General features: G+C 41.2%; 1 protein-coding gene across 4 annotated transcripts; it reads left to right on the top strand.

Annotated features, from left to right (window-relative positions):
* Positions 1–11,483, top strand: LOC4324486 (metal transporter Nramp4-like). 4 transcript variants are annotated; one of them, XM_066308311.1, is made up of 13 exons: positions 1–995; positions 2,518–2,596; positions 2,853–2,893; positions 3,000–3,078; positions 3,162–3,262; positions 4,209–4,318; positions 6,736–6,917; positions 7,237–7,306; positions 7,746–7,916; positions 8,196–8,300; positions 8,616–8,741; positions 8,926–9,021; positions 10,814–11,351. In XM_066308311.1, exons 4-13 carry the CDS (start codon positions 3,005–3,007, stop codon positions 11,105–11,107), a joined length of 1,329 nt encoding a protein of 442 aa, XP_066164408.1. In that variant the 5' UTR covers positions 1–995; positions 2,518–2,596; positions 2,853–2,893; positions 3,000–3,004; the 3' UTR covers positions 11,108–11,351. The 4 variants fall into 4 exon arrangements, with proteins under 4 accessions (XP_066164408.1, XP_066164390.1, XP_025881715.1 ...); XM_066308293.1 differs by lacking the exon at positions 10,814–11,351 and adding an exon at positions 9,424–9,761 and having other exon boundaries at positions 3,158–3,262; NM_001406115.1 differs by having other exon boundaries at positions 493–995; positions 3,158–3,262; positions 10,814–11,483.
* The last annotated feature ends 12,302 nt before the right edge of the window (positions 11,484–23,785 follow it).

The raw sequence follows: 23,785 nt of genomic DNA, 5'->3' as shown, positions 1-23,785 counted from the left end.
ATCGCTCCTAACCAATCAGCGCACCCATCGTCCCAAAATCCCCAAATCTTCATCGCCTCCTCGTGAGGTTCGTCGGCGCCGACACCGCCTTCTTGCGGAGCCTGCGGCCAGCGTCGCCGCTTTCTTGTCGAGTTTCTAGAGAGACCGAAGACATCGACGGCATTTGTAAATTTTTGGCGTTTACAATTTGTCCTCAACTGGTTGTCGCGATCCCTATCTATATTCTATCCACAGCAGAGCAAGAAGCTGATCCGGACTGCCTGCCGTACGTCGCCCGGCCGGCTGTCGCGGCCTTGTCCAGCTGTGAGAGACGCACACCGCGCACCCACCGGCGCCCCCAATGGACCCCGCGGATCCGGTCGCTGTCAGCCTCCTCCGCAATCCAAATGTCCAATTGACGCACCACCTCGATCCGTACCGTCGATTGCACCAGTAATCCGCAATTCCGCATCATGCCGTACAAGGGGAGCTGTACGTCGGAAGCGAGAGGCCATCGGCGGGCATTAAACAATGGGCATTTGTTTGGGTTGGAGGGGGTTTTGAGAGAGGGAATGGGTTAGGTGAGTGCTGTTCCTGCCCCCAAGCCGACGACTTTCGTCCTCGATGCTTGCGTCGCATCTCGAATACACCGAGTGTACGTTGGGAGAAGTACAGATATGCAGAGGGATCGCGGAGTTGACCCGTATTGCATGCAGGCAGCTGCTGCTTTTCTTGCGGCAACCGGAGCTGGTGCTGGCCTCGCCAGGTTCAGGTTAATGGTCAACCACCACCACCACTAGTTGCGCTACTGAGACAGAGCAATGGAGGAGGGGGCGAAGATCGGGAGGGAGCACGAGCAGCAGCAGCAGCAGCACGGGAGGGTGAACGGTAGCGGGAGGGTCGCGGCCGTCGGTGGCGGCAGCGGCGGTGGCGGGGACGAGATTGAGATTGAGGTCGCCGCAGCCGCAGGGGCTTCGCCGTCGCGGCAACACGGCGGTCTGCACGGCGATGTCCAGGTTAGTTTGTTCTTCTTCCTTTCTTCCTCCTCTGCTAGGCTGCCTGCTGTCAATTTCTTCTTCTCTCCTGCTGTCCGCACAAGTAGGAAGCAAACCATGTGTAGCACGATTGCCTCAGCCAATTCAGACATCTGAGGAATATCCGTTTGATTGATTTCTGAAATGAATATGTACGGTTGATGATCTCTATGTACTCTGCTTTGTAAAATTAGCACAGACTTTTCCTCAAACGGGGATAGAAACAGGCACTAATCAAAATTTCTGATAACAATGAGGACTTTTGGCTTTGCTAGAATATTTTGTATAGGAAATCTGTTGGCTCGACCGTAGATCGTATCATCTCTTCGTCTGGTTACAAAATAATAGACCCTTTTTGTGGTATATTACTTAGTTTTGCCATGGTTTGATTATTCTTCGAGTAGTTGGCAAGGATGTTTTCTTGCAATAATGATTATCAACCGACATCGGTTAGGCATGTTTCTCTTGGGCTTCAATTTAGGAGTAAGCCGTATTCCCCAAAAAAAAATTTAGGAGTAAGCCAATTCAACTCACTCGCGTATTGCCGAGTTGAGATTTTAGTGTCATTCCTTTCACGTTGGTGTAGCTGACTTTGTATTATGACTTATTCTACAATATGCTATCAACAAATGTTGTGTTCTACAAAATACCATCGACGAACATGAATTTCACAATATAATATCAGACAATGGCTTTTCTTTCCTTTTATACCGTCATTTGTCAGTGACATGTTCTTTTCTCTATTTAGTGCCGCAAAAGTACAGTTCACCCCTACTATAACATGGGTTCAACAAAAATTGCGAGGGTGTCTCGGTCTTGCAAGTGGTAGAAAACAAGAGTAATCTTTGGTGTTCCGCAGGAGCTTTGGCACTTCAAAAGCTCCTCAGTGGGATGGCTAACCTAGGCAGTTAGCGCTCCTCGGTGTGGTCTTGGGTGCGTGGGTCTCGGTGGGAGGGCTCGGGTCCTCCTACTTTGTAAATATTTTCTACTTTGTTTTTTCTTCCCCTTAATGAAATGAAACACAATTCTCCTACGTTTTCGAGAAAAAAGAAAGAAAAGAAAAAAACCATTTTATTATCATGATCTTTCATAGAGTTAAACAATTATCGATCGTAAACTTCAAAACCATGAAGTATATACCCTTGAACTTGTATTTCATTCAGTTTTCAACTTTGGCCCAAATTTAGAGTTGCTTTGATTAACATGGCTCTAATGTGGCAATCTAGCTCAAGGATCAAACAATTCTTGAATTTTTAAAATTAGATGTCTTCCAAATTTTAGAAAAATATTTCACTTGTAGTTCTCTGATATATGCATTACCTACATAAAAGATTAACTGGTTAGGGAAAAACTAATGTTTAAAACAGTGTAAAACCATCTATTACAAGACAATTGAACTTTATTCCACCAGGGAAAAAATATTTAAGTTGTAAATACTGCAACATGCAACTTTTTTTTTCAGAACTTTTTGAGTCCATTTAGTAATTTATATCTGTGAGAGCAGGCACCCACTTGGAAGAGATTTCTTGCACATGTTGGTCCTGGATTTGTTATCTCCATCGCATACCTTGATCCTAGTAACTGTAAGTCCCCTTTGTCCTTCAATCTTCCTTGGACTAGAACTATGCCTGTCTCTGCTCACCAGTTTGTGTCCATCCATCCATGCATGGTGAGAAAAAGACATTTTTAAGTCATAAATGGCTTTGGTAAATTCAACAATAGGATCAAGGAACATGGATGGATACCACTAGAATTCCTAGGCAGGACATGCTCATATACCACCGTTTTCTTTTTCTAGTACTAATATATTGAACTACTTCACTTTGAAAATTGGAACAGTGCAGACTGATTTGGTAGCTGGATCCAGCCACAGATATTCGGTATAAAGCTCTCAAAATTTCTGTGGAATATTATGTTATACATTTTTGTCAATTGATTGTAGATTTGCCATCTCACTTCTCCTTCATTCATTTTTAAAATTTTCAGTTGCTATGGGTACTCCTATTTGGGTTCATATTTGTGTTGACTGTACAATCATTGGCAGCAAATTTGGGTATCATTACAGGTGAAACTAACTACCCATATTATCAAGCTGGTGACAAAAATACATGTTCTATGAAACTTACCATATAAATATATTGTAGGAAGGCACCTCGCTGAGTTGTGCATGGGTGAATATCCAAAGTATGTCAAGTACTGCCTATGGTTACTAGCAGAGCTTGGTGTTATTGCTGCCACTATACCAGGAGGTATGTATCAGTATTTGTTGTTTGTCTTTGCTTTCTATAAAAGTTGAAATACTATTTTTACTTGTTACTTGGAAAAATAGTATCCTCTTTTACAGCATATTTGTTGTCCATGTATAAACCATGGGGGTAATCCATAAATTAGGTTAATATTTTGAATGAACTTCCTTGTGCAGAGTTTGTTTTATTGAATTATAAATTTAATAGAGCTATTCAATAACTACGGCTGGTGGTTGAGCAATAGGTTGTAAGCGAACTGAAATTTTGTGTTTCATCAACATCTGTAGCATGTTGCTTTATGTTTGGTTTATTCTTCTTGGCATGGAAAACTTGTAAATAAGTGATCATGGCTTTGTCCATCTCTGGGTGCAGTGGCCGGGATAATAAAATATTCCATTATCTAAAATATTGATGATTATTGCATATAACTCTAATTATATTTTGAAGATAGAAACACCAATAGTGTGGTTTATGAGAATGTTACTCTCACGGTATAGGGTTTCCATGTGTTTATCTTGCTTTATTTCTTAATCAAATACTCCCACTGGTCACATAAATCAATTTGGACATGTGCTAAGTCAAACTTTCAAAACTTTAAATTGTCATATTTCTTTCTAAATAGATTTGTTGTGGAAAGTTCCTTATAGTATTATATTGCTGGTTTATAATAAATATATTGTATTAGAAATTACCATCTAATGTTGCACTATGGAGACCATGTCAATGTCCAAGATAACATGTTTATGTAACTGGTGGGAGTTATTTTCTTGTGTGCCAGTTAACTTATCTATCTTGATCACATTTTTTATAATCTATTTCTTGACATAGGCTTACAAGATCTGCACTATACACTACAGTTCTCCTTTATAAATCTTACAGAACTTTACAGTTTTATCTTCTGTATTTAAATTCTTCAAGGTTCATGGTGCTTTCTGTGGTCTTTGTGCAGTTTTAGGAACTGCTTTAGCCTACAACATGCTACTCCACATCCCTTTCTGGGCCGGTGTCCTAGCATGTGGGGCATGCACTTTCCTAATTCTCGGGTTACAAGGATATGGGGTAAGAATTTTTCTCTGCTTATAAAATAAAAAAGAGTAAATTACACTAGCGGTCCTTAAACTTGTAACGAGGTTTCACTTAGGTCCACGAACTTGCAAAACGAGCATCGAGATCTCTAAACTTGGTTTAATGTATCATCCTAGTCCAAAGCATCGTTTGACTGTGGTCTTGCCTACGTGGCATGCCATGTGGACGATGACATGGATTTTTTAAAAAAAATTTCTCCCTTCTGCCACTGACAGGTACTGGCAGGGCCTCTCTTACCTTACTTTTCCCTCACTTTCGCCGGCGACCGAAGCGGCGACGGGCGGGGTGGCCGACGAGAAAGGAGCAGCGCGCGGGAGCCGGCCGGCGGGAGGAGAGGAGCGGCGCGTGTGCGCGGGCGCCGGCCGACGGGAGGAGAGGAGCGGTGTGCGTACACGGGCGGCGGCCGGAGAGGATAGGAGCAGCACGGGCACGCGGGGGGAGGTGTCGCCGACCACGCCCGGGGAGGGGTCGCCGACTGCGGCCGTGCGTGCCAGGGGAGGTGTTGGCCATGGAGCGCGCGAGCTCGGTGGCGGAGATGAAGCCATTGCCGCCGCCGGCCTACCCGCCCCCTAGCTAACCTTGCCGGCCGGCTGCCCCGCTTCGACCCGCCTGTCACCCGCTTCGGTCGCCGGCCGCCCGTCCCACTCAGTGTTGTGGATGACGGAATACGGATGTCGGACGGAGAGGGTACCGCTAAACGATTAATCGGAGTACGGATGAGTAATCGGAATTTGACGGAAATTTAATGTTTTGGACAAATATATGTACATAACTCATAAATCATAATAGCTTATTATTTTTGACAGATAAATGCATATAACTACATATATACCTACTATTCTTAAATAAAAATAAGGATAACATGACATTAACTCGACATAAAAATATGGTAGATTGGATTTGAAAGAGGTTTAGATGAAAAGAACTAACCATAGACTTGCAGGTTGTAGCGGTAGGAATGAGCTGCGAGGATTTTGGGATTGCAAACGACGTTCTGTTAGCTATATAGTGCTAGGTTACATAACTAATGGGCCAGTATAGTTATCGTGGCCTGGCTGGGCTTGCCTTGTCACGTGATTAGGCCCGTTTATTCGGCCGATTAGTCGGATACGGCCGATTAGTCGCTAATGATGGTGATTATACATCCTGAAATGACTAATGTACACCGTTTTGCTAAAACGTGACGGAGAGGTCAGCGCCACCATTTTGACGTCCGAATATACAGCCGTACCAACCGTTATCCACAACACTGGTCTCACTTAATTGGCCGAAGAGAGAGGATAGAGAGGAGGGGAGAGTAGTGAGGCCCTGACAGGCTGTCAGCGGCAGAAGGGAGAAAAAAAGAAGGAAGAAGGGAGAAAAAATAAAAAAAAATACATGTCATCGTCCACGTGGCATGCCACGTAGGCAAGACCACGGTCAAACGAGGCTTTAGACCGGGATGATACATTAAACTAAGTTTAGAGATCTCGATGCTCGTTTTGCAAGTTCGTGAACCTAAGTGAAACCTCGTTACAAGTTTAAGGACCGCTAGTGTAATTTACTCAATAAAAAAACACAATTAAGGAGCTCACTAAATATGATATTTTCAGGAAAAAAGTAAAGGAAAATTTTGTCAACGGTGAATGTCCACTTTTCATATTTGTCACTAATTCTTGTGACTTCTTGTTGATTCTACTCTTCCATCAAGCCACATTTCCCCACATTCATCAGCCTGCACTATCACTGCCCTCCGTGAATCTTCTGCTTCCTCCCTCTCCACCTGCATTAGCCAGGACCTTTTCCTTGAAGGATGGAGAAAATGGAGGATAACGCCATTGTGCTGTGAAGCATCCAAATATGGAGGAACTTGTCAGCGTTGACTGGTGGTGGAGGTGGAGGTAGAGAAAGCTGATGTGAGCGTAGAGAATGTGAAAGAAGACGAGGGAGAAAATACACTGCAGAAGACAGTGGCAAAATAGTCAGTTGACAGACAATGGTTTTTGACTGAATCAGCCAGAACCTCCATGGCATAAGCAAAATGTGGCTTGATAGAAGTGGCATAAACCTGATCTCACAAAAATAAATGGTATGTGTGAGAAGTGGACATTCACTAATGGAATATGCAAAATTGTACTTAAAATAATTTCCGCTAAAAAATATATACAAAATATTCCCATTCATTCTACTGTCCGAAATAACTATATACTATCTGAGATAAATAATACTGGCATTCATTTCAGATAGTTGAATGAATGGGAATTTCGATGAGAGAGAGATCACACATTTTTTTTTTTTGGTATATAGTTTTTGTACATTATTTCCACCTTATTAACATTATGAAAGGTAAAATATGTTTTAGATTGTATCAGCCAGCAGATTGACATGCATATCATCCTTTTAATTTGTAGGCTCGGAAAATGGAGTTCACTATATCAGTTCTTATGTTGGTGATGGCTACTTGCTTTTTTATGGAACTTGGCAAAGTTAATCCTCCTGCTGGTGGGGTAATTGAGGGGCTTTTTATCCCAAGGCCCAAAGGGGATTATTCTACTTCAGATGCGGTTGCTATGTTTGGTTCTCTTGTTGTTCCGTAAGTATCACTCCCACATTAAATGATTTTAATGATTATCTTAGAACTATGATTATACTTTTGTCTCTGAAAATTCAAATGAATTTTCTTTTTCATTGCCACTACTTTTTAGTTGTACATCATTATTTTCATTTTTTTTTCAATTAGTTAACGATTATAATTCAGGTTTTACTAATTTAAAAGTTATATATCTGTTATATAAAAAAAAAACCTTTGAAAGGTCTTTCACACTCTTTAAAAGGTATTATTGTGGCTACCCCGTCAGATGTAAAGCAAAAGGTATATTTCACTAACTTGCTCTGTTCTTTTATAACATTAGGCATAATCTCTTCCTACATTCTTCTTTGGTGCTAACGAGAAAAATGCCATATACTTCCAAAGGACGCAAGGTAAAAGGATATTTTTTATGTTAAAATTAAAATTAATTTTTAACCTCTGGAATAGGCTACTTCTTTTTACTTTTTTCTCTAAACTGATGTTGATTTTGTCTGTCCAGTGCCCCTTAGTATATGGGCTATAATTCTATACCAGTACCTCTAGATTATTCATTTTCGTATGAGACATAGCATATTTGAACAAAAGTTTTCGTTTACTTTCATGTTATTATTGAGGAATTTCAACCATGAATGAATAAGCATATATAACATGAAAAACTCTATTTTTAAGTACAATGAACTCTACCTAATAATTTCAGTATTTCAGTATTCTATAGAAAGTCTATGACAATCCTCAAAAGGAGGTTTTTTTTTCCCTTTTTCTAGCTCTTTATATTTCTGTTCAAACAGTCATTATTTCTTCGTAATATAATTTGAATTCACTTTCTTGCAGGATGCTTCTACATTCTTCTTGCTTGAGAATGCATTAGCTCTGTTCATTGCACTACTTGTAAATGTCGCTATTGTATCAATATCTGGTACTATATGTGCCAACAATCTCTCATTTGCCGACACAAGCACGTGCAGCAGTCTAACATTGAATTCAACTTATGTACTACTCAAGGTTTGTATTCAATAGAACACTTTTAGGATGTCATTGACCTTACATTTGAAAACTATAAGCCTTAGGGGGTTCTGACTTCTGACAGTATTTTAGTATTGTGGAGCTAAATAGCAATACTGAACGTGTAGCAATACATGCAGTAATCTTACTGTATACATGTTTCACAACTAAAAGGAAACACCAGGCCACAAAATTATATAAACGGAAACCTAAACTAGTAAAGTGTACCATTTTACTAGTTCTTCCTCATTCTCTATCTTTGATATGTTTGTGATGCAGAATATTTTGGGAAAATCAAGTTCAACTGTGTATGGTGTGGCCTTATTAGTTTCTGGACAGAGCTGCATGGTGGCTACGAGTTATGCTGGCCAATACATCATGCAGGTACATTTACCTAATTACTGGAGTAGATTAGATTAGGGCCTCAAGGATAAACCTAGTAGTACATACCTTCAGAAGATGTATCATCTCAATATTACCAAATAATATTTCGAGCTAATTGCATGCCTACTGAATTTGAAATGTAACTTTGCTTAGAAAAATTGAAATGTAACTTCTGTGTTAAAATATTTAGTTACAACTGGTAATAGATAGAAATCTGGCCAAGCTCTAGTTTCATATCAGTATCCAAATGGGGATTTTCTGTATTTTTTTCCTCCCTAAATTTCTTCATGCAAGATTTACCAAATGTTGTTACAGGGCTTCTCCGGAATGAGAAAGTGCATCATATATCTTGTTGCTCCTTGTTTCACCTTATTACCTAGTTTGATAATTTGCAGCATTGGTGGTACTTTACGAGTGCATCGAATTATCAACATAGCTGCGGTAATTTCTCTTGATAATCTCTTCTTATCAACTAACATAAGCTAGGTATAGGCACAATGACACAAAAATTCAAACAATGTTGAATAAAACATATTATATTTCACTAATAGGAACTTTAAAATCCATAGATTAAACGAGTGTAATAATTATGATATGTTCTGTAATGTGATTTTTTGTGATGCAGATTGTACTATCATTTGTGCTGCCGTTTGCTCTAATTCCACTCATTAAATTCAGTAGCAGCTGCACAAATATAGGACCATACAAGAATGCAACATCTGTAAGCTTGCTAAAACAGTTTTTACTATTCAATTTGTTTATGACATACTCTATCTGTTTGGTTATACTAGTCATTTTGGACACGATCATAGTCCATTTCCATTACATAACTTTCATTTAGTTTGTATGTATAATTATGTCCTAGAGAATTTATGATATATATATAACATGAAAAATATCTTTTACGAGAAATCTAAATGCCCTTATGTATGTTAGCGGATAATTGTAAATTAAGAAAAAAGATATTTTTGTGCTAGATGTATGTAGGATCGTACACTACAAATTATTGTATGATACACTCTTACCAGGGCATCTAAAAGTTACAGATGGAACAATAAAAAACCAAAATGTTAGAACCTTATTTGCCCCTAAAAGTTGATATGCACGTCCCTCATTCTCTCAGTTACATGTGGGTCCAAGCTCAACATGTGAATGTGCCAAGGGCAAATAAGCACTCATGGAAAGGAATACAGTGCAGTGGGTTGGCCTTGACCAACCAAATTTCTTCAACCTCCCCACTGCCACTTACACAATTCATTTCACTTTTGTGACCAGCTATTGCTGTACATATGTAAATAACTTATACGCCTTACTTACCACTGGTAACTATACAACTCTAAAGTAGTTTGTGCTGGGAAAAAACACTAATTAGCAGACTCTTTTCCTCTTTTCTAAACAGTTGTAAATAGAAGCTATAAGCATGATAGTCCCCTTTTCATGAACATTTTTCTTTTGTGCACATACCCCCATTTCCTCAGTGTCCACTTTGCATTGAGTTTGACACACAATATTTCCCCAGCTTCTCTTATTGATAAATTGATGTCCCTGCTGCTATTTTTATGTGCCAACATGTAAACCATAAAATCATTGGATAAATAATAATTAGCATCTCTCATATATATATAATATATTTTTCCACTTAATAACATGCCAATGCTTTTTAGAAAAGGGGTGCAAATACGAGCTAGTGTATAGATGGCAACAGAAAGAAAAAATAATGTTAGATTCTAGTTCCAGCCAGGTATATCTTTATTTGCATAAAATGGAGTTGGTAGACAGTGGTGATTGTTGGTTCTTCCCTGTCTGATACTCTATGGTTGAAATATATTTGCAAATCTATGTCTTTCATTCATATCAAAATGATTTATGGGTAATTCTTTCATAGTTATACTCTTAGAATGAAACACTATATCAACTAGGGACCAAATGTAGCAACATATAATTTAATTACTTTGTTATGATAGTCTAAGAACTACTATATGGCTATCCATGTGTAGAGTTCTGGTGTATCAAGTCTAGGTTCATGTGCATGTTGGAACATGGGCGTTACATATATCCCATTGTAAGAGTGAATATATGAGATTTGAAATCTCAACTAGAACTGTAGGCTGATCACGAATGCATGTTACTATGTTAGAGCTTTCAATTTGTAAAATTACCTCATAGCATGGTGTTTCAGTAAACATTGGAGTATATAATTATGGTTCAAATTCTAGAGTGAGAGTAATTTCAAGGTAGTAACGTTTCTTGTTGTGTTATTATATTCTGCATCCATATTTTTAGACAATGGTTTTACTTCAAATGAATCACAGTTACTTGAAGAATTATTTCCATTTAATTACTAGATAATCGGAAATCTTCAACATAATTTGCATTATTGCATAGAATAACTTTTACTTCCTCAATAACACCATAGTTTTCATTATTCCCTGTGTTGTCTTAAAATGGCATACATTTGTCATCAAATTGAACTCATTCTTCTTAACTCTTGGGAATTTTACTCTTTTATGTAGATTATCCGAATCGCGTGGATACTGTCATTGGTGATTATTGGAATCAATATTTATTTCTTCTGTACTAGCTTTGTCGCTTGGCTTGTTCATAGCGACCTTCCAAGGGTTGTTAATGCAATAATTAGCAGCCTTGTTTTCCCTTTCATGGCAGCCTATATTGCTGCTCTGATCTACTTGGCTTTCAGAAAAGTTAACCTTTCAGATCCATTCCCCACCAATTCAGTTTCTGGTGAGATTGAAGTTCAACACATACAAATACAAGAGAAGCAGGAAGATTTAGGTGTACATTTATGAATAGAAAAGGTAACACCGTCCATGTGATTCTTCTCTGGACATGCATCAAGTATTTAGCATATACTGAAATTGGGACTTCAATTCATTTGAAGATGTATATAGCTCAAAGCCTCGAAATCATTTAGAAACATTCTAGCTAGCAACCGTATGTTCAGTACAATTAGGCATATAGCAAAACTTTTCTAGTCATAGGTGTTGTCCTTTCGTTAATTGCTCATCAAATAAAATTCTCTTCCACGCCATAGATTCAAATGTGTGACGAACTTTACTATAGGTATATGGCAAAATGCATGGAACAATGGTCAGATGCCCTGTTTTGCAAATATGTTTTTTAACATAATGGAATTCATTCTGGCCTTTACTTCGTAGAAGTTGCAATCAATTATTATGTGTTTGCAGGTCGAATAATTGCGAATTACAAAATTATAGCTTGATTATAAACTACTTCCTCTGTTTCATATTATAAGACTTTCTAACATTACCAATATTCATATATATGTTAATGAATTTAGACATATATGTGTGCCTAGATTCATTAACATTTATATGAATGTGGGCAATGGTAGAAAGTCTTATAACCTGAAACGGAGGTAGTAGAAAACTACCAAGAATACCACCTTAAAGACATAATTCTATATCTATAGTTGGTTAGGGTATGCATAACCGTTGTCTCTACCAACGGATTACAAGTTATACGTATTTCTTGTCTTCCTCAAACCAGAAAAGCAGACTATCCGAAAACCAGCAACCAATCCTTTGTCGGTTGAATTTCACTCCTATATTACCATCGACTAACCAATGTTGAACCAAAGTGGAATAAAACATCAGATAGTATCTGAGCCGTAGATTTCTCATTCACCAGATCTTACTAGCACCTTTGCCATCGAACCCGTCCGATGGGGACAACGCCACTGGAATATCCCACCATCAGAGAACCTCCAATACGATGTCTTCAAGAAGTTGTGACATAATGAATCCATCACTATTCTGGACATCCAAAACAAGGTTTTCACCCGGAGAGTCTACCCATGACACAAATGAGAGATTGGGCATCCCAACATCGCCTCCAGGAAGGTATGTGGTGCCCACAGGCGTCACCCATGTCGCTACTTACATAGAAGCATGGCTGCGACGATAATGGCCAACCGGGTCGATACATCGGAGGGAACACCAATGCCATCCACATTGCCACGCAACAAGATCCGGATCAGCGTAGCCACACAACCGAAGTTGTCCCAACCACTCAAGGCCACATCTGAGGTCGCCATAGCTGTACTGGGCACTTTCCCCTATAGCCGACCGCCATAGCCGGCAACATCGAAGCCGTCATGACCACTTGTCATCGCAGCCAAGGCCGTCAAAGCTGCCTAGACTTGAAGCCACCTCAGCCGCCTCCCTTCATGTCAGAGCTGTCCTGCTCGTCGTAGCCAACACACCACATCATCTGGTGAGGAGGAGAGATGGGGATGAAACTGCACGAAAGGTGCCCTGCACCGAGAGGGGGGCGGAGGTGGGGTTTGACATGAGAGATTGGAGGGGGAGTGGGAGTGGGAGTTTTATACATGTATCCTATTGTAAAATCCTTGTACAAAGACATTACCATGAAAGGAGATAGGTCTTAAATGTTGATTATGATCTATTGAAGGGCTTAACCACTTGTCACTCTTGGATCTTCTACTCTAGCGGTGTGGTGCATGCATGGTAGGGTGGAGGTTGGCCCAATGTTGAGATCTTTGACTATCGCCTGAGCATAGAAATGTACCACCTGGCTCCCTACCTGGATACCCTCCTCCACTAGCTAGAAGTTGAAGTCCAAGTTGCGGCTAAAGTAACCAGCGAAAATGTATTCCATCGCAGCCTCAGTCACAAAGCGACACTCCTTATTTTAGTCCATGGTGGCCGGAATCCTCTCTAAAGCCTCGGTCACCCTCCCGAACGACATGGCATACTTCTCATCCGTATCATCTTGCGAGAAACCAGGTTGTGCTCCAAGTGCATCGAGAGCGACCTAGGCATGTTGGAAATATCCTCAAAGGATACCCTGAGTAGAGGCTCATTCCTGATGTTGGCAGCCTGGGATGGCAGCCAGGCCTCTTGCCCATCGTTGGTCAGACCAAGGACGACTGCCTCCACCAAACTTTCTTGGAGACGGGTTTCCAAGGATGCCATGCATCTCGCAAGACCACAATCTCCCGGTGCAAACCCCCACGAGTGTGTTTGCATGTTTATCCTCTCATCTCCCTAACTTTTGAGTTTGATAATTCCTATCATGGACACATCTGAAAATTAAACTCAACTTTTAAAATGAGCTTAGATATTCTAGCTAGAGTATATAACTTGCCTGCAAATGTCTTGCATACTCTTTTATTCCTCGCATGATACCTTGTGCTTGTGAACATATATCATTAGGAACACATGCCATCTAAGTGATTGGTAAATGAGAGGTCACCTGTTAAAATGACCCTTGCTTTCTTCTGATTGAACCCTTTGGAATTTTATAAAAAAAAGATATAATTTTACCTTCTCCTAATTAATGTTTTATTCCTACCAAAGCCATATGTCAATCTTCATTATAAACTTTATACATATGCTGCTTATATCATTTTGAGTTTGGTCAAATGGTTGAGACTCTTGTTAGAAAATCAAATGCTCATATGAGAAGGAGACAAAATATTCTCGAGCATGATAAAAAAAAAAGATATATAAAATAGCTAGGTTCTCTAAATAAAGTATAGGGAGGAGAATCATACAAAAATGAGTCATCATTCCATTTTTCCCATCCTTGCACATACATATTCCTTTCCACACACATGTGCAGAAGCTTGATCATGGTTGTATGATTAGTATTCTTCTTGAATCTACTTTTTGACTTTACAAAATGTTTGATGCAAATATGCCATTCTTATTCTCTACCCTGAGCTCTACATAAAGAAATGTAGGATAACAAAAGACAACATCAATTCCTTGGTGAGGATTAAATACAATGAGTGTTATGAGAGAGTCAATTGAGGAGTAAAGGTAAAGTTATATTTTTATGAGCAAGACGAAAACCCCAAGGTAATTCAAGTAGAGGAAGTAAAGACAAATTGAATCAAGGTTGTTCTATTCTTCAACCACCCAAGATGATACGGTAGAAACTTCAAAAGTTCACAGGTACAAGTATGGCTTGGAATACTTTGTATGTTTGCATCATTACAGGAAGTCTTTGCTCTACTAAGTTCTATTAGCTTTACTTAGGAACGAGTAAAGGATAAGTGTGGGGGTGTTGTTGACGGTCGTTAAGTGCCCAGTAGTAGGGGAAGAGGTGGCGGGACCAGTGAAGGCCTCCAGGATAGAAATCGACATGTAGTGGACCCGATGGGCTGGCCCAAAGGCATCTAGAATTGGACGCCCTTGCACATGAAATTTTCAGTTAGTGATCAAAAAGACCATGAAGGTCAATAGGTTTTTAACAATAAAACTTACCCTGATGATGGTGACCTGCTCACAAGCTCACAAGGGGCGCAACCTAGGTGATAGTGTGACGGTGTCGACGGACATCGGTGTCAATAGCCCATCCCAATTTACAAAAACATGAGAAGGGGGGATGTTGTCACTGTTGTCGACGTGGGTGCGGTGTATGCTGCCAAGTATTTTGTCTTGCGCAAGATACTGAGCCAACGACGAAGTGCGTTTCCTAGGACCATGGGTCCGATCAATCCGATGCTCTGGAGTGTGTCAACGACTGGAGGTCCTTCCACGAATCTTGGGTGATAGCGTGCAAGGTCAACAACTTGAAGCACCAGGGCACTTCACCAAATTAGGTGCAACCAATTTTGATGCAAGTTCTCCCACTTGGAGTTGATTGGCGCAGAGATGTACCAGTCAATGGTATTGTCTCGGAGCTGGAAGTAGCAACACCCAATCAACGACGAGTTCGGTAGCCACCATAGGATGAAGAACTGTTAAAACGTAGCCATGCTCTATGCCACTCCCACAAACATCTCAAACAAGTATATGAATGTCATGAGGATGACAGTGGAGTTTGATGTCAGGTGGAGAAGCTGGATCTTGTAGTAAACTAGGATCGCCAGCAAGAATTCAAAAACGGGGAAACAAGCCCCACTAGAAGGAACAATGAGAAGATGATGACCTCTTTGGGCTGGGGATGCACGTGGTAGTTGTTGCGGAGCTGGACTCGGCAAGAGGGGAGGGGGGTGCTATGTTGCGTAACTCCTCAACCTTGCAGCCACGGCATCAAGAGGTAGGAAGATCGGCCGAATTGATTCGAGACTTAGGTTTTAGGGAGCTTGTGAATTTAGGGTTTTGCCTATGGGGAACGGAAGGAAGAAGAAATCTGTCTTAGGTATTTGTTGGTAGGAATCCACAAATCCCTCTGAAAAAGTGGTAACAATGGCACGTGGTGCGGAGGATGCGACACCTTGACCGGATAGCATGCACTCACAGTAACTCCTCGCCTTGATGTGGTCCTAGGGGCTACTGTCAGCCTGTTAGCCAAGGTGGTCCCTACTTGGCCAGATCACTTCGTTTCAAAGGAAGGGCATTACATTGTGCTGACAGTGGGCCAGCGCTTTCCTAGGAAGGGCATTAACCCATAGCCTTGTGAGAGGGTCCACGTGCCTCCTTGTTGCACAAACCACGGAACCACGATAAGGCTGAAACAGAGGCGGAACTAAGATTTAGATACGGAAAGGGCCTAATACGCTACTTACTTTGGTTAATTACCTAATTAGTGAGGTGATTATATGTGTTAAAAAACTTTTGGAGGGCCACTAGTCGTGTCCCCTTGTCTCCACCACTAGGTCGAAACACTCGAGAACCATGGCGGGGGACAAGAGCTACTTGGATATGACGACGTGCACTACAAGATAATTGAGCTATTGCCACCAAATTATTACAACAAAAAATAATTCGTAGCAATATATTATACTATTGCAATGATAATTTTTCGGTGGCAAATAATTATTTTTTATTGCAACGATCTACAATCGTTGTTTTATTTAGTACTTTTGTTGCAATAGAAAATGAGATATTGCCACAAAAAATCGTACTGTTGTAAAAAACATGTTCTATCGCTACAATTTTTAATTTTGTGGCAATTTATATAGTACATGGTACATTTCACTATTTTTTGTTGCCACGATCAACAAATTCGTTGCAATAAAAAAATTGTCATCTCATAATTTAACTTAATTTTTTCATTTTGACACGGATTGAGACAAATTTTATATGGAAATTATAGGTCTCGACGAGATCTACAATTTTATAGGTGATAACTTTTTCATTTGAAATCTTTTAGATATTCAAATCTATGATTCAAATCTCAGTTAGCTAGGCTTAAATGGAACAATATGCATTTTCCAACAGAATTGATGCGTATGTGAGTTGGTAAAGGAGAGTGCGCGTGAAGGATAGGTCTTGGGTTCAAATCCTAGCCAAGACACAAAATAAAAAAAAGTAGATAAATAGATAGGATGATAGACTAATATTTGAACTTTGAATTTGGTACGTAAAACTAATGCTATATATGGAGTGGTGGCAATAATTTTTAGTACAACGATGTGAAGTGTTGCAATATGACTTTTTGCCACATCCATTCCGTGGCAACATCTAAATTTATTACCACAAAATCAAAATCATTGCAATAACCTATTACCACGCTGTTTATTACCACGGCTAGCAACGATTTTATAATTGTGGCAACATGCATCTATTGCCACAATTTTAGTATTGATGCCACGATTTTTTTTGTGGCAACAAATGATTTTTCTAGTAGTGGTGGCATGTTCGTGGGTGTGCGGGACCAGTTGGCTGGCTACTTGAGAACTAACATTGGGCTCTGTGAGAGATGAGCCTCTCGAAGTTTGGTCTATCTATGAACAACCACGTATGCTGTGTTTTGAGCATGGCTAGTTGGATCAGGTAGGTCACCTTCACCCCTCCTCGGAGCTAGACGGGTGTTCTACTTCAAGGAGGGAAAAGAACCTTCATTCCACGTGGCTTGCCATAGGAACCCTCGACATCCTGGGAAGGGCTATGGTGGTGCTCCCACCAGTCTAAAAATGGGGTCGTGTCCTATGGGTCCCACGTCTCCACAGATGTGGTGCACCGGCTACTGAGCCTATCCATCGCATTAATTATGGATTCTATCAAGCTTTTGCATTGCCATGTTGTGGCATGATTATCATATCTCCAATGTTAGGTTTTTACTATCGCTTTAGAAATCACAATGACTATGCAAGTGGGCATAATGTGACGTCTCATAGATAGTTGCTTCAGCCGCTACATAGGCACATGGCTTGAAAGACATAAATGATGCTCATGATTGTAAACAGTTTAAAATATCTTTTAGCAGAGAGTACAAAAGAGAGGTGGTAGGGTATAAAGGCGTAGCTAGAACTCTGTAGAAAAAGTTGACTCTCATATCTCATCAAAATCTATGTATTGCTCGAGAGCTTGTTTACTTGATGAAATAGTAAGACCGCATGACTAGAACTATTATCCAGTAGAAGGCCCGAACATCTATAATTATGTGTTCCCTGAACAGCTGCGAGCACACCAAGATGCCCTAGAGCATCTACCGGGTCATGGTTCCCCACATCTACCGGGGCTCATCCCTCCGACACCATCCTTCCACCTAAACACTTCAATAGCATAATAAGAAGAGCTTTAGCAGGTGACTCCATCGGATCAAGGAAGTGTTCACGGTCACTCGACTTGTTAAATTTAAGAATGACTACATGAATTTAGTGTTCACGGTCACTCGACTTGTTAAATTTAAGAATGACTACATGAATTTAGTTTCATTTGGTGCATGCGTTCTACAAATTCATTATATCATTGCAGCTGAACTTTTGGAGCAATATCTTGGATTTTGATGGATACCCTCGTTGCTCTGCCAATGGGTGATGGTTTGCCTTAACACCAAAGAAGAAATCCATAATCAAATTTCTCACGTTTGTGGTTGAAATGGAAAATATCAACTTCAATAGCGATAGGCCCATTTGCTTTGGAAGCATGCGCACGCTGCTCTAGCAAAGAGTGATGATTTATATTATTAGATTCTGCAGGATTTGCTTTTCTATTTATTTGAGCACTATGAGAAAGAAATCAATTGGCATAGTCTAATAACCATGCAGTTTTTTGAAATCAAATTAAAGGGCAAAGCTGGATTCCATTTCTTAATAGAAATGAAACAAATATCTTAACCCTGCAGTGTACAATTTGCTCCAAGTCTACATCAACACATTTTACTTATTTACGCCCTGCTTGGGACAGCCCCAAACATCTAAGTTTTGTTTCTGGGTTTTCCTGTCTCTAGAAATTCTTGAAGTTAGTGCTACTGAAGGATTAAGATTATTATTGGAAGAAGCTAGCTGTTGCATGTGCACTTGGAAGAGAGAGGAGAGGAAGAAGAAAGATGGGTAAGCTGGGAAGGGTAACGGCGTTATTGTCGAAATGCTATGTTATTGACGGAACACTAAATAGAGGAACGAAATAAGTTTTCAATACTATTGAAGTTCAAAATTTTTCATGTTGCATATCTGAACTCGTGAATGTCCAGTGCTATAGAATCAGCCGTCCGTTTTATATAAAGCGTTACCTCTTAACGCTCAATAGGAACATAGTAGATCTTTTTATGGAAAGAATTCTTACGCCGCTGTCGACGCTTCATTCCTTCCCGATTAGGGATGGCAATAGGGCGGGGGTGGAGGCGGGTTGGATAAGAATGCCCCTGGCCCTGGTCTTGAAGTGAAGAATGGAGCGAAATCAATCTCTGCCCCGTCCCTTCTGGGTCCCTGCACCCCCGAGCGAGCGGTAGCTTCCGGCAGCCGGAGGGAGAGGAGAGAGAGCGTGGGGAGGTGGGAACAGCCAGCGGCGAGCTACAAAATGGAGACATGCGGTCGGCGGAACACCATTCTGGCACCTAGCGGCTTGCCGGCATGCCGACGTGGTGTGACATATGCTCGAAAATGAGTTGCAAGACAAAGAAGCTTAAGCGAGATGGGGAGGGAACGCTGACACCTGATGCTGCGTAGTTTGGGGCCACAACAGTGGTGGCTGGATGGATGGATTGAGACAAGGTTAGTCTAGCCCTTCGTTATATTGGCTCTAATTGGCTTGTTTGTAATGGGTCATTTTCATGTGATTTAAATTTTGTGGCCTCATAGGATTTCCCAATGGCCACAGGTGAAATGCTGCCCTGTCCCCACTCACCCGTGGGTAGAAACCTCCGCCTGTCCTGGCCGCATTGGGGCGGATATCCTTTGGGGACATGGCCCCAACGTGGAAATTGTCACCCCTCTATTCACAATTCCCTCACCACTAGGGTCGTCCCTCCTCCAGTGCCTCTTTGACGTCGACGAGGCTTATCAGGCTTCTATGCCCTTTCCTTCCTTCACTTCACATTCTCTGATATGCTCTTTCTTCTTTCCCGGCTAGACACCCCACAGTGCATTGCCTTCCCATCTTTAGAGCCACGTACTGCTGGATCTACCACCTCCTATCTTAACGAGTCGACCTCTCACCCCGACCTAACCCTGCCGACTATTATATGCTTCGTTCATAGCGCTACCACATCTAACCAGACCACCGGCTCCCAGTATATAACTTGTTCATGCATTTAATTAACTTTATCGCGGGAAACTGTTTAACAGCTCGAGTGAACGTCTACCCATTTATTGCATGTCATTTAAATGGTATGAAAAAAATTGAAAAAAAGAAGAACAAGATAGATCAATATGTAATATATTAATACACAAACATGCAAGTTAAAATTTAACTTCTACAAATTGTAACAAAAATAATAAACAAAACTCAAATTACTATATGTATATTTACAATTAAATTTGTTATTTTTGTTACAACTTGTAGAAGCTGAATTTGAACTTACATGTTTGTAGAGTGATATACTACATATTAATCTATGTTGTCAATTTTTTTGAAAATTTTTCGTAATTAAGTAGTTGACATGCAATAAACGGATGGACATCCACTCGAGCTATTAGAATCCATCTCCACTCTATCGCGTCAAAAGCAAAGCACAGGGATGGAAAACTAGAATGAACTCAAAATATTGATGAAAGTCGATCCCTCCCAGATCAAATTGAGCAGGTGCCATGCACAAGGATCAACCTAACCAATCAAGCGCCAAGAAGAACAGCGAAGCACGCGGAGACAACTAGCAGCGAAAGCAAGTAGAGTGCTGCCACAGCCGGCAGAGACATGCCAGCCGCCACCCAGAACGTCATCGTCACCGTGAGCGCCATGGCGAACGACCACAGCGCCACCTCTGCCACCGTGCTAAACCCGCGGCAGGCACCCCCAGAGGCGTCGTGCTGCCTTCTCTCGCACGCCGCCACGCCGGACATGACGAAGAAGATGCAGAACGACTCGGCGACGAGGAGCACGAACGTCCTGACGTCGTGCACCAGCAGGTGCACGGTGAAGAGGAGGCCGACCATGAGAACCACCATCCATAGGGCGCGCACCGGCGTGGCGACGAGCGCCCGGTGACTGCCTGCTCCTGGCTTCCTACACAGCCCATGGAGCGGCTCTGCCGACGACGGCAGCGGCGACGGCGGCGGTGGCGCCAACTGCTCCTCCAAGTCGACGTCTTCCATGTTTTCCAACCCTTCTGTGGCGGTGGTGCAACGACAGTGGCAATGTTGATCGGCCATGATCATGCATGTACGTCTAGTCGTCACAATTAGGACGTACGGGGGTGTTCATTTCGTATATATGATAAGGTTGACGATATATCATATATACACACACATACTAATCTATCTTTTTGTTGTCATCGTTAGTTGCTTTCAACATATTGTAACTACTCCCTCCATCCCCTCCATCCCATAATATAAGAAATTTTAACCTTTTGCTTGCACTGTTTGACCACTCTGTTAATGCGGTTTTGAATCCGATCTATGGTTTTACCAAATTTGGTCGGTAACACACTCGTCTTATTCAAATAATTTGTGCAAATATAAAAAACGAAAAATTGTGCTTAAAGTACTTTGGATAATAAAGTAAATCACAAATAAAATAAATAATAATTCTAAATTTTTTTAATAAAACGAATGGCCAAACAGTGCAAGAAAAAAGTCAAAATACATTATATTATAGGATTGAGGGAGTAGATGACTAAAGAAGAGACAATAATTTAATTTGTAGATAACTTCCATTATTTTCCTTCCTTACATGGCGACGTACACTATACTAACATGCTTACATTCATGAGTGTGCTTTTATCAACACCTACTCAAGGGGACGGAAACTTGCGGTAAATCCTTCATCGTGCTACTAAAAGCACACTTATGTGTACGAAATTGTGAGCAGCAGGATTTAAAATCCTTGTAGTCAAGTGGATCGAGTCATCGTCTATCCATGATTAAGAAACAACTCCAACATTGTACCTCTAGTGATTTCCAGTAGATAATTCCACTCCGGCCGGGTAGGATAAGCAGGGCATGGAATATGTACGTAGTACGATTGAGCAAGAACATCAAAAGCGTCAAATTCACTAAGACGGAAATACCAAGGTCCACAGGGAATTTGGACTAGCAGATGGTGGCACCATTTGAAGACATTTGTGGAGTAGTCAAGCACTGGCGGACTAAACTATGTGCTAGTGTTCTCCATCATATTTTGAAAAGAAGAGCAAATTAAAGAACAAGAGAAAGTACATACTCTAGGCAATGCAGAAAGTCTTGGAAAGCCCCTCAAAAAAAAAAGAAAAAAGAAGAAGAAAGTCTTGGAAAGAGACTAGCTAGCTATAGACAGCTAAGTTAAGGGGTCTGATCGGGACCATTGGTAATATCCTTTTTTCTGTACCCATGCCCCGTTGGTTTTGACCAAGTCTAACCACGCAAATTGCTACATGTTGAGGTAGTCAATTGGTCCGTCATGTGTGCCAAATACTCTCTAGATGAATTGTTACAGTGCGGCACAATGCTCAATAATGTAGGAAACGGATATTGTGGCTGGATGAGGGGATCTTACACTCTGATGATCACTGATATCACTCATATATCAGCTTTTCTATCGGTCAGGTGACGGGAAACTCTTTTAATTAAACACTCGGTGGATCTCCATCCATTTCTTATATGTCAATTAATTGATTATGATTTTTTTAAAAAAGATGACAAGATAGATTAATATATAATATATTACTCCACAAACACGCAAATTCAAATTTGATTTTCTGAAGAAAAATCACAAATTTGACTATGAATATTGTAGTTAGAGTATTTATTATTTTTGTTATAACTTGTATAAGTTGAATTTAAACTTGTATGTTTGTGATGCGATATATTACATATTAATCTATCTTTTTTTTTTGAATTTTTTTCATAATCATTCAGTTGACATGCAAAAAAACGGGTGGTTATCCGCCCGGGAGATTAGAATCCATCTCCAGCAAGTGCCTGAAATTTGTCCAAATCTAGTCATATGATCATTGGTTATTGTATTGACATCCAAGGGAGAAGTTATGGGAAAATTCACCATCAATTGCGACAACGGCAGAGAGTCCCGGTCTTGATGGTGGGCACCATTGAACTCAAGTGAGCATTGATGGATTACCATTTTGAGGTTGGGTGATGATGGGAGAAAGGTAGAAGGTGGTGAGGATATATGGCCGGAGTGGCAGAGGACCGGCTTTGGGTGGTACAGATGAACTGGCTGTTGGAATTAATGAATGGGTCTTAGCCCACTCGAAGATTAATTCTTTGGAAAATCACAAAAGCCCACCTCATGGGATGGCATGCATGTGGAGTTTAGTACCACCTTGCTTATTCTAGGAGAGGGGGACCTCCTTAAAAGGGAGGATGCCCTCCTAGCCACTTGAAGCATGTGTGGTGGAGAGAAGAGGGGAAACACACGCGCGCGCTCGCTCGCCTCGCCTGGCCTGGCCTGGCCTGGGCAGGGCAGGCGGCGCGCGTGCACGACGTACGCGTCGAATGGTCCGAAAAATTGGCTCCTCACCCTTGCGCAGATGCAGCCTCTTTTTGCAGTTTTGTTTTGCTGCAAATTCGGATTCGTTTTTGTTTTGGAAACGTTCCGAAAAATCCGATGCGTGCAAACGGCGTGGAGTCCGGATAAGTTACGCGCGACTTATCCGGTTCGGTTACGCGCAGTAGAGATCGTGCGGGCGCCCTGATCAAGCGACCTTTCTCTATATAAACCGACCCGCCGTCTTCACGCAATATATGCGAAAATCAATCTAGGGTTTGCCTCCTACTCTGTACTGCGCCGTCGCTCGTAGACTACTCCATCCCGCTCGCCGGCGTGCACCAGCGATCGGGAGAGCAGGTCTCCGGAACCTCTGCCTTTGACGTCCTGCACCGGGAGAAGGCGGCAATAAGGTTTTTGGGAAGCGCTTCGCGCGACTGCTCCCTGTTCGTTCGCGACGGCTCGCCTTCCTCTTCGCTCGCGTGTTTCGTGCCTTCGTAGACACCTGCGAAAAGTTTCGACCAAGCAGCCGGTCTTTTCGTCACCTCGGTACGTGTTCAATATGTTGCGCATATTTGATCTGTTCATGTTATTCTGCGTAGTTTACATGTGTAGATCTAATGATGCGTTCATGCTAGTTTTCATCTGTAATGTCATGACTTATTTATGGAATAAATTAAATCATTATATGCCCATAATCTCAACAATCCAAAAACCTTATTATAG

The sequence above is a fragment of the Oryza sativa genome, chromosome 1 (assembly GCF_034140825.1).
Source record: "Oryza sativa Japonica Group chromosome 1, ASM3414082v1".
NCBI lineage: Eukaryota > Viridiplantae > Streptophyta > Magnoliopsida > Poales > Poaceae > Oryza > Oryza sativa.
Note: the sequence above shows the minus strand (reverse complement) of the source record. Positions and strands in the feature narration are given on the sequence as shown.